Below are 12,055 nucleotides of genomic sequence, written 5' to 3' on the forward strand. Positions count from 1 at the left end.
AAACTGTTTTGGGATCTTAGGTTGTATTTATAAGGCCTTTCTATGCTGGAATATGGGCTGCAGTGGAAGAAATCCTGTAAGCATGTTGTGTCCCACTCAGTTTCCAGCACTCTGTTTTTAAGATAATGTTTTTTAATTCTTCTAGCTATGGATTATCAACCACATGAAGACTGATACCCTGTGCAACTTTTCGAAGCAGCAAGACCTAGTCCTGCTGCAGCCCAGTTAAAACACTGTGCATGGCTTTGAAAATGGAAAGGCTGCTCAGATCTTGAAAGAGAAAATTTTCAACTCCCATAGTGCTTTCGAAAGCCCAAGAAGTGATGACAACAGACAGCATTTCCTATGCTTTAGTACTACTCGCTGAGAGAATCATGGTTCATATCATAAACAAGCAGAAAGGCTTTCAGGCTGCAGTCTGACCTCTCTAGAAGGTAGCCCAAAGCATCTCCACCCTGCGCCCCTGCACCAAGGTTGATGGTGAGGACCTGAACTCCCCCAGCCTCTGTCTCACCTTCAGCTGTCGTCGAACACGCTCTATAAAAAACTTCCAGCAAGTCTCCCTGGAGTCCACCAGCCCCCGGCCTTTGACTTCATTCCTCACACTGTTGATGATGTTTTCAACTTCATCATCGGGGAAGAGATCGGGGATTTCACCTAAGAGAAGAGGGCATGTTTCAGTTTATTGGTCTGGATTTTGTTGCAGTCTTAGAGCAAAGTGAAGTGGCTGCCGCCCTCTTCAGGGGCTCAGGGAATCCCCTTCCTCGAGAAAAATCATTGTGCCAGGTGCCCACAGTCTCCAGCAGCAGAAAAGTGGCACAGAAGGTCATTCTGCTAAAAGATAAACACTTGTGAGAGCAAATTTTCTTAAAAATGCACAAGGCAAACAAACATAGAATAGAGTCAAAGTACAGAAAGTCCATTTTTTCAGATCTACAGTGCTAATTAGATTACAAAAAAAAAATCAAATACCTAATATGCTATACACGATAATAAAATCATTTTAGTTTTGCAAATGAATTAGTTACATGTACAATTTCTGCAGCTGTTCAATGCCATTTCCAGCAGTGGCCAAATAACCCCCTGATCACCAAAACATTTTAAAAGTTAGAAATCTTTTTAAAACTTTTTAAAGTTGATAGTTATGCAACTGATTGCCAAAAATGTACCCAACCAAATATTTTTTTAGTGGTTCCTTAATTTATCACCTATTCACTTCCTTTCTGGCTTCTGATTGGATTGAAATCATCATTATTGAGTGAGATACTGTCAATATGAGCACTAATCACTTAGGAAAATACACTAATCAGAAATCTGCTCATTTATAAGAAAGACTAAAATATATATTTTGTTCTAGCTTCTTCGGTGATGATAGGAAGTGAAACAAGTAAGAAAAAGAAGCATGCAGACAGCAGAGAGCAGCCAGAGCCATCAGTCAGCACCCGCTGGGCGGCACTAGCTCGTGCCATGGGAAGTCACAGTCCCTGCACGGTCCCTTCCTCAGGCCAGCTGCAATTCTACGCTGCCTCCCTGGATGCTAAGTGAGGACCTCTCAACTGTCCCCACTTCCCCACATAGCAACCACAAGGAAACATAACGCTTTTCAAAGCCACCATAAGATGACCTGGCCATCCCAAAGCCAGGCTGCTCAGCCTGCCCCTTGCTGGAGGACGCTGCAGAGCTTCACCTTGACTCATGAGGTGTTTGTGTTGTCTACACCATGCTTAAGAGGTGGTAGGAGTTACTCACCACTCTCCACAACCCCTGTCCTTACTCCTGGTTACAAATTCATCACAGGCAGGGCTTGTTTGCTGCTGAAACCATCTGGCCAATTTATAGCCACATATGTCAACTCTGGAATTACTCACGAACTATCGCTCCACTGTGCTGTCAACTCTCCGCCCCTCACCATCCATGGAGGTCACCTGAACCAGCTGGTATCTTCCCACTCCTGACTCATAAATAAGGCAACAAGTGGCACGCAGTTAGTGGCACTGATTTACTAGGGAGTCTGGGGAATACGCCCACCCTGGGTTACCTAGTGTGGTCATGGTGACACAGCTGCACACTCCCGTGTGCACCGTAGCTGTGGTGCACCCAGCACGGGGAGTGCTTATCCACACATGCTTGTGCCGTGTTCTGCAGGGAAACAGAGCATTGGCATGTGAACTGACTATCCTGCAATTGTTTCAGCAAGAAACAACTCAAAAACTTAAATGCATCTGGAAAAACAAAGAGGAAAAGGACTGGAATGGGATGGGATGGGATAAGCAGCTAGTTGACACACAGAGACATGGTCATCTGGTGGCTTTGCATCATTCACCAACTTGCAGATACCCCAGTCAAATATTCTAGCCAGGAACAATCTTATTTTATTAGACAATTAGAGTGTGGATGCACAGGATCCATAGGTCAAACTCCTCATCTGTTGATACATTCCTTGGCTCTGTCCTCAGCTGCCATATCACAACAGACATGTCACTTAACAACCACACACAGTATACCATGAAGTATGGAAAAACCAGGTAGAAGACATCAGGGAAAGAAAAAATCTACCAGGTGATGGAGCACATCCTCACCAAGCAGACCTTAGCACTGCTTTCACTCTAGAGCTTAACTCACGTATCTTCTAGCTTACTTCATATATTGCCCTTCTGTACATTCTAGAACTACAGATGGTGCCATGAGCAAAACATGAAAAGGGGGAGAGGAGAAATCAAAGCAATGAGACATGTACCTGATGCTAAGAAGTCATTCACCAGCACTAAGAACTGCTCGTCCACCACTTGTGCATCGGTCATCAGGAACACAGTGCCTATGTTCTTCACGCCAGCTTTCAGGTACTGGTTTGCCAGGTCTGCCTGGAGGTTGAAAAGCAAGTGAGCTTAGAGGTTGCATCTACATTCTGCAAAGCATGGGTTAGGTACCACACCTGCAAGCAGGATATTTCAGAATCTTCCCATTAACTGAGAACAAAGCAATTGCAATTAATTAGCATGAAACTGCACTTTGGCCACTCTCCATCTTCACGGCTGAGGTTCCCAGGTTATATGGGGGAGTCTATTGCTATCGTCATTGTAAGACATTACCCAGTAATACTTGACATTATGCCCAGGTCTGTATAACACAAAAATGAGAAGAAAGCCCTGGCCAGCACTGCTAGACAAAGGGAAATGCCTGTGGCTGAAACACTTAGAGGTCAATGGATGTGGCTGAAGACATCAATGCAATCTCTGGTTGTGGAGGCTGCAAGGGGAGTTCATAAAGGCTCACTTTGCCCCGGGCTGTGGGTACAGTAAGTGACATACACAGGGAGGCCAAAGCACCACAGAGACTGGGAGAGACAGCAGTGATTGGAAATGTTGCTCCTTGGTATCCCAATGCTGTAGATTTCTCTGGTTTCATAAGAATACTTTTTTTTTTTTTTTTCCTGAAGTGCTGCAACACAATTCTTTTGTTTGTGAGGAAGAGAGGATGTGGCGATGTGCTCCCCCTGCCCTAACCTTTTCCTATAACTGTGAACAAGTGATAACCACCAGTGGTGCCCATGATGGGTGCATCTGGTCTTGATGGCTGCATCCAGCTCAAGGATCAAGGTAGATTCAGGGGAGACAGATAACAACACAACAGCCAAGGGCTAATTTATGGTCATGCACCCACCTGACCACAGTGCTGGTCTGCGCCCGACTCAAGCCAGATTTGGAAGAAACTAACATATGCAGTCGGTATGTAAATATGAGTATGAGTTAATCATCTTACCCCCATAAATAGTGAGCAGCCCAAGAGCCCTTTGAGCTCTCCTGCATGGCAGCAGGCTGCATGCCAGGATCTCCCCTTGAGTAGGGATGCCTCTCAAGGTTACTCCTCGAGGCTGAGAGATTCCTTGCCACAACAGATCCTCAGTAAATGACTAATAGCACGCTAAATGTTAAAATCTTAGCTAAGTGACATAAAGGATTGATTGTGCACATCTAATCCTTTAGACATAAACCGTTGACCAAGTCTGAGGCTAAGTCTGGATCCAGCTGTACCTAGACTCCTCTCCGAGAAGGACGTCAGAAAGCAAGGGGGTCCTTTCTGAACCTCATGACTCAATGGGAGAGTCTCCCTGACAGTCTTGTCTGACCCTCGCCCCTATGTAGTAAATAATCCAGGGTACCTTGCCATCGAATCTTGTTAAACCACTGTCACATTTACTATCAAACTTTGTTATCAATAGACAATATTCACTCTTAGAAGTGAAGTGCGTCACTCCATATGCAACAGAGGAGAACACCTTGTGCAAACATGGATTTTTTCAGTTGTGTATTTCTTCCTTCTCTTCCAGAGTCCAAGCAGGGACTCACCCTTCCGTCTCCCACCCGGTGCAGTGATGCTGCCAGAGATCCTGCTTGCATGGACAAGCTGTTTCATTTCAAAGGTGACAGTGTCCTCCTAATGAGGGACACCATCTTTTTGAAATCCACATTGTTCATGAGATGGGAAAAACACCATCATCCAGCTCAAACTCCATCCTTTCCTTCCTGCCCTTCCAAGCAGGATACAAGACATGCAGGGGACCCTGAAGGAATGCACTGGCCAACATTTCAGAAACTCTCTTAGAAATTCAGCAAACACACATGCTTCTTCCAAAAGAATAATTTGTTACTTTCATCACTGGAAATTTGGATTAGATCAATTATAGCAGCAGGAGGGGCCAATGGCAGACAGGGTAATCTGTCACCATCTTGCTTTTCCATATCTAAGAAAAAAAATGTCTCCATATTTCATAAATTCTTTGAAAATTTATACAGAGTGAAGGGAACATCAAATTATCTTCCACCTCCACAGACAGAGAAGCAAAGAGATGCTTTGAAAACAAGTTTATTAATGTTTATATCGAGCTATATTCCTAGATGGGAGTGCAGGCTACCTCAATAAATAGGCAGGTAGGAGCTAGAAAAACCCACGAGTGGGGCTGAAAAATACAGAGGAGAGCTGAAAGTACCCAATGGATGGTGGGACAGGCTTGTGCAACATAATGAAAACAACTTGTACACAACCACAGGTCATCAGGTCATGCCACTGATGGGGAAGGAACCTGGTGTTCATTGGCCATCATGTCTCTCAGGCAGAATGGAGTGAAGTTACTGTGATTATGATTTTTATGACATTTTTAAATGAGAATCATTTTGCCAGCAGCTAAAATATTTTTAAACCATTTCAGTGGTATTTTAAAATGTTGATTTGTATCTCCTAAGCTCACTAGCCTGTGCATAAATACAAGCACGGGCACATGTTGTCTATAGTGAACCATCCACCATCCACTCAGTCTCTCCCCTATACAAAATACCAGAGGAAAAACTGGATATGATTTGGGAACAAGCCTCCTACTCTCTCCTACTCCTTTTCCACTCCAAATCACTGCACAACATGCACCTCACAGATGAGCTAATTACCACATCTCGGTTTAATTAGAAATAATAATCAAACAGAACTTTTCTGGTCCTTTATGGTTTCTTGAACAAGCATGAAGTGGATCTCTGCAACGCTGGGTTCATTAGCACAGCCCAGTGCTGACACTAAGCCTTGGGCTGGAGTGCTCTCAGGCCTGGCCAGCTCAGAGGACATCAGGTCTGTCTGCACCAGCAAGGTATTCCAAGAAGCATTGTTCCTCTCTGCGGTCCAATACTGTGTCTGAGGCTTTTAAGTATCTTCACAATGGTATCGCTCAATATGCAACAGAACAAAGTTTTCAGGGCAATTTCTGCTTTTTATTTCCTTCCTCCCCACCTCAGCCTTAAAAATCACCTACCTTCAGGTCAGGGATCCCATAGCCTTTCCTCAAAGTGATCTGGAAAACCTCCAGAGAGCTAATGAAGGCTGCCAGTCTGGTCAGGCTCTGCTTGCCGCTTCCGCCCACGCCAACCAGGAGAGCGTTTCCTCTGGGGGACTCCAGGATACGGTTGATGCGGCAACTAAATCGAAGCATACAAAACCTCTCATTAATAAGCGTATTTTTCTATTTCTCTGCCCGGTGCTTTTCAATACATATTTTATTCACTAAGAAATTGTATTCTGAATGGGATGAAAAATGTCAATCTGAGAGACATGTCAGCAATCAATCCCCATCTCTGCTGAGCCCTATACAAAGGACGTAGCTGATGAAAAAAATAGTTTGGTGTCAGTTCAGACTGTGTCCAGTTTTTTTTCCACCTGCCAAGTCCTGCTGGACAGAACTGTTTTAAGGTGAAGGCCTGGACAGCTTTGCAGGGAGGACAGCGGAAAAAGCACATTACATCAACATGCAAAAACTGAGAACAAAATCCAAGGCTCTGATACACTTCCCCACTAAAGGTTTCGCTTCACAAAGCATTGTGAAATGTGAACATGTGGTTCATGTTCAGGTGAAGAGCTCTGCTATGCGTTAAAGCATATTCATATATGTCTAGAACGGCATAAAAACATGTCTGGAAAACAGAGTCCATGTTTTTTATTTATCCAAACCACCACTGCTTAACAGCAAGATTTTCTCACTCTTAAAAATGAGCTTGCTATTATTTTCCAGGTCTGTTCACTTGTCCTTTCTGAAAGTTGCGTGGTGAACTCTGCCTGCCTCCAATTTGTGCTCTTTAAGCAATTGCTGATATCCCCATGTATTAAAACCTCAAGTGAGGAGGGGTTTAGAGGATCCTACCTGTGAAAACCTCACCGTCCTGTTTCTTAAATGCAAGTACCATTCCCCTTTTCACATCATTGCCTTTATTCAGCTCACTTAACTGAGTATTTTCCTAGACTAATCTAATTAATGTTTCAAATAAACTGTGAGAAATACTGTACTGCTTTATTACAACTCAAGTATCTTATGATCTACGCGCAGACTCCCACAGATTGTGAAATTATACCCAGAAAAGCAATCTAGTTTGTGCAGACGTGTGTTTTCATGTTCCTGGTTTCAATTCTCTAGGCTAGCTCTCCCCAAAGATGACAGCCTGTGCTTTCCAGGGCTGCGTGCTTTGTGAATGTGCACGATGAGTCCTGGATTAGGAGATGACTGACAGGTATCTCCCACTTCCTTACGTAAATTAAGTCCTTAACATTTCCTTTTTATTTTTCTTTTTTTTTTTCATTTCCCAACTGAAAATTTTCAGCAAATTCAAGCTGACATTCATAAGGTGTTTGAGATGGAATAACTTGTGTATTTCAGCAAAATGCAATTTCCAAATGCAATGAATGAAGTTCACCCAGTTCCAGTGAAAATCATGCCGAATACTCAAACCTCGCTTTCATAGAGTCATAGAATTGTTAAGGTTGGAAAAGACCCTTAAGATCATCGAGTCCAACCGTTAACCTATCACTGCCAAGTCCACCACTAAACCATGTCCTCAAGCACCACGTCTACCCATCTTTTAAATACTTACTTCCAGGGATGGAGATTCAAGCACTTCCCTGGGCAGCCTGTTCCAGTGCCTGACTACCCTTTCAGTGAAGAAGTTTTTCCTAATATCCAACCTAAACCTCCCCTGGTGCAGCTTGAGGCCGTGTCTTCTCATCCTATCGCTTGTTACTTGGGAGAAGAGACAGACCTGCACCTCGCTACAGCCTCCTTTCAGGTAGTTGTAGAGAGCAATAAGGTCACCCCTCAGCCTCCTCTTCTCCAGGCTGAGCACCCCCAGCTCCCTCAGCCGCTCCTCATAAGACTTGAGCTCTAGACCCTTCACCAGCTTCGTTGCCCTTCTTTGGACATGCTCCAGCACCTCAATGTCCTTGTAGTGAGGGGCCCAAAACTGAACACAGTACTCAAAGTGCAGCTTCACCAGTGCTGAGTACAGGGGCACCATCACCTCCCTGGTCCTGCTGGCCACACTATTTCTCATACAAGCCAGGATGCCATTGGCCCTCTTGGCCACCTGAGCACACTGCTGGCTCATGTTCAGGCGGCTGTCGACCAACACACCCAGGTCCTTTTCTGCCAGGCAGCTCTCCAGCTACTCCTCCCCCAGCCTGTAGCGTTGCATGGGGTTGTTGTGACCCAAGTGCAGGACCCGGCACTGAGCCTTGTTGGACCTCATACAGTTGGCCCTGGCCCAACTGATTATTCACAATATTAACTGGAGGGATAGTGCCAGATTCTGCTGCAAATCCCAATTAATGTAAAGTGCAAAAGGAGCACAAGATTAACATTACTGTCACCTTCCTGCAAGCAATGTAAGCAGAAACGCCTATGGACATCAGGATGCATATGGCTCCTTAATACAAAGGAGTAAATGCCCATACCGTAAGGGAAAATGTGCCCCAGCGTAACCAGCACACTACACTGCAAAAGTAACAGGTTGTTGAGCTCTCAGAACAGAAACAGTTAAAAAACCTCATTAAAAGGAGCAGCAGTTTATCTATATTTTTTTCATTTGCATGAGAGTGACTGCATTAGGTTGCCAGGTCCAGCAAGAACTGAAATCACACACGCTGGAGTGCAGCAGGACAGAGGCTTCCTCCTAGCTTAGAGTCACAAATCTGCACCTCTTGACACAATGTTTTCACACAAAATCAGTTAATACTATGATTTACAGGGCAGGTCCATCTTCCAAAGTGATCTAAGGTCAGATCTACATATCAGCACCCAGAAATAAGTCTGTCTCTGCTGGGATTCCCAACAAGTGTATAAATTGTATTTGAAAGCTGGAGGTGCGCCTCGCTATCTACACCACAGACGTGTAAATAGCTTCGTAACTATGAACTGGAGGCTTGCTATTTTCATATAGTCCCACATGTTCAATTTTCAAAGGGAAATCTGGACCTCCAGGCGTCTAAATGCAAGCAGGATTTTCAAAGGATCAAAGCAGTTTAAATGCCTCAATCCATTTAAACTAGTAGCCTGAATGCACATAATCTGGCTTTATATACATTCAAAAATCCCACTAAGAACCTGTGTAAACATGGCTCTAAACCAGCTGTGAAAGCATTTAGGGAAATCCCAGTATAACTAGTTCTGTAGCTGGCTGTTAGGTGAAGACAACAAAGCACTTGAACATTGTCACATGCAATAAATGTTTGTGCCATATGCAGAGCATCAAGGGCCAAAGATATCATAACAGCAACCCAGACTTTAAAATAACCACCACCATGCAGTCCCTCCATCTGACAGCCCCAGGCATCCTCATGGTTTCAAAAGTGCCCTCCAAACACCAGACAGAGAAGCAGCACAATATTTGTGCTGGACACGCCTCATGGGCGGATGAAGTTTCTGCACACCTCCACTCCATCACCTATAATTACGGATACCTACATCCTCCAGGAAACTCCATGGAAGCAATCTGTGCAGACAAATGCTATGATGAGACCATAAAGCCAGAAAATCCCCTTACACATGGCACATGGCATCCTCAAATAGTACCAGGTTCATGGCAGCATTAACTTCATTGTAGTTGTCCAAGGCTTCCACAAGGATCTGGTTCAACTCCTCCCAGGCTGGAACTGGCCTATAGCTGGGTTCACCGATGCCTTTAGCAAAATGGCAAAACACATTCATTTGCTTGGTCTGCTCTAAAGTTTCCTCAATGTCCTGTTAAAAAAAAAAAAGGAAAAAAAAATGTATATAACAAGTTTAGGAAAAAACACTGCAGCTCTATGTCATCTTTCCAAGTAAAGTGTGGTGTTCTAGCTAATATCTTTTTATGTCCATATAGTTGCACCTGCATGTTGGAAAAGGGACAAGAGGGAAACAGGGGGAAAGGAAAAATCTCCAGTACTGACTCCCTTTGCTCTGACTCCTTTTTGTGTATCACACAAACTCAGCTCATTACCATAAGAGAATATGGCCAAAAGAAAAGCCCTGCAGCAATAGCCCTAACGTTAGGCTGTTGCATGGACAATGATAACACGTGGAGGAAAAAGCGCTGTCTGCACCACTTATCACTTCAGTGATACTTGTGTGATTCATATGGCAGCACTGCTGGGTGACGCCAGGCCTGAAGGAAAGCAAGTCTAGAGCTTTCATTTGAAAGATATTTTGGAAAAAGGGAAAGCACTAAGGATTTGTGCCTGCATTTCACTTTGCTCCCATCAAGACCGGGGATCTGACCCTTCTCCCGCTTTTGCCACATGAGACTCAAAGCACTTAAATAAAGGAATTTAATTAAATCAGAGAGCCCAAATCTCCTCTCTCCATGCCCTTAGGGAGTGCATCATTTACCCATATCGCAACATTGGCAGCCCAGAATACGGCTGACAGATTTTGCTCCTGGGCTCCCATCAAGAATGTTGCCCTCCAGGCAAGTGAGAGATGGGCAGACCTTCGGTCAAACTTTGCTTTCCCAAGGAACTTTTTTCCTATGAGTATGTACGCTATTATCACAGTTACGAACCTCAACACTTACATCATAGAATTTCTTCACCGTCTCCAGCTGGATTTTATCAAAGGTAACATAATCCCTTTCTTCAACCATCTTATCCCGGTACACCCGGTTTGACTCATGCAGGTAGAGCTTCACTAGGTCTTGGGGTTGCTTCAGACATTCAGGGGTAGAGAACAGAAGTCCCTGTGGAGAGGAGAGACAGTCAGAAAACCCCATCTTGACCTGAGGGACTAACCTTACCCCCAGCATCCAGGCTATCACACTAGAATGGGGCTGAATCACTCTAAATGCAGAGTTATTACAGCAACCTGCAATTGAACTTCTGAATAAGCCCCTGGAGAATGTGTCCTTTGTTACCCCCAGTCTCCCGAAGCAGTTTATATTCGTTATACTCATTTTGGTACCCTGAACAGCATCTCGAACGCAGCCTGGCTGGGCTGGTGGTCCTGATCTCAGCAGCAAAGAGCATGCAGAGCTAGGCACCAGCCCAGACGTGTGGCTTTTTGCATCCCCACACCACACCATGGGTGCTTTGTCAAGAAGAAAAAAATAGTTTGGAAATTTTAGTGGTGATGATTTTTTTTTTTAATCAATTAATTTTAATTAGGTGCATTCTGCCGGCAGGAAATACTAGTTGCTGTCTGCTTATCACAGTATGTTTACCATGAACAATTTTAAAATGCATAAAAGAATTATATTTCAAAGAGGTGTCGCCTATAACTAAGCCTATTAACAGCACGGAGGGTTTTCAATGGCATGAATTAAGTAGACAGCTTTTATTCCTAACATCTAATTATTTATACATAAAATATAAAATGTATTAAAAGCAATGTAAAGCAGTCCCTCTCAGCTCACTGGCCCATGGCTCAAATCATTTGGGTTTCACATTTGTCATTACAGCTGCCAAATTGTCACTTTATTTATTTCAGAAAAAAAAATTAGTGATAAGAACTGACAACTCAAAGAGAGAAAGGTGAAACCCATCAAGTCCTAAACTGATTTAAAAAAAAAAAAAATTAAAAAAAAAAAATCACTCAGTCACTCTAAAGACACCCCGAGCCACAAAAGTTGTCGCGTTCTTGATGCAAGCCCGTGTAAGGCTACCTCAGAGGAAAGAGAATCCACATTTCACAAATCTGTAATCAGTTTATTAACTTAACAGCTGAACATCTCCCCTTTTCTCACTTTGGAAACCTGACCCCCTCCTCGCTCCTCTCAGCAGAGCTACCAGGCTCTTCCATGAACACAACCAGCTGCATCCCCAAAGAGCAATGGGGATGCTCCGTGTGTGAGACTGAGCTTCCAGGAGATGCCATAGTGTCTACAGCTGGGACGCATGAAGGATGCATAATCGTGGATCACTGCATCAGTGATGGATGTGGTGCCAGCATGCAAAAAAAAAAAAAAAAAAGCACCAAACCAAAACACTCAAAAAATGGATAGTCCTTTGCCCTTTGTCATATCAATGCAACTTTTATCCGTCTGGCTGTTGAGTGCTCAGGTTGTATTTCAGCCAAATCTTTCAGCTTCTCCTCGCCAGAAAGGCCAGAAGCTGGTTAAGAAGTCCTCTCCACCACACCGAGGCTTCTCTAGGCAACGATATCAAATGTCGTGGCATTGGCGATAAAATAGCGACGCACCAGAAGAGGCCTTTGCTGAGAGGAGTGGCTGTGCCCATCGGGGTGCAAAGGGATCGCCACCGCCCCACCAGTGGAGCATGG

General features: G+C 44.1%; 1 protein-coding gene across 1 annotated transcript in view; it reads right to left on the reverse strand.

Moving 5' to 3' along the window:
- The window catches only part of DNAH9 (dynein axonemal heavy chain 9), a gene marked incomplete at both ends in the record, with an annotated part of 219,762 nt that overhangs the window by 119,959 nt on the left and 87,748 nt on the right, over positions 1 to 12,055 (reverse strand). Inside the window, 5 exons of the mRNA XM_082326558.1 lie at positions 515 to 657; positions 2,738 to 2,861; positions 5,795 to 5,957; positions 9,345 to 9,541; positions 10,356 to 10,517. Coding sequence (XP_082182684.1) covers positions 515 to 657; positions 2,738 to 2,861; positions 5,795 to 5,957; positions 9,345 to 9,541; positions 10,356 to 10,517 — 789 coding nt within the window. The remainder of the gene's footprint in view (positions 1 to 514; positions 658 to 2,737; positions 2,862 to 5,794; positions 5,958 to 9,344; positions 9,542 to 10,355; positions 10,518 to 12,055) is intronic.

This window comes from Platalea leucorodia, assembly GCF_965183815.1.
Source record: "Platalea leucorodia genome assembly, chromosome: 14".
In the NCBI taxonomy this organism is placed as follows: Eukaryota; Metazoa; Chordata; class Aves; order Pelecaniformes; family Threskiornithidae; genus Platalea; species Platalea leucorodia.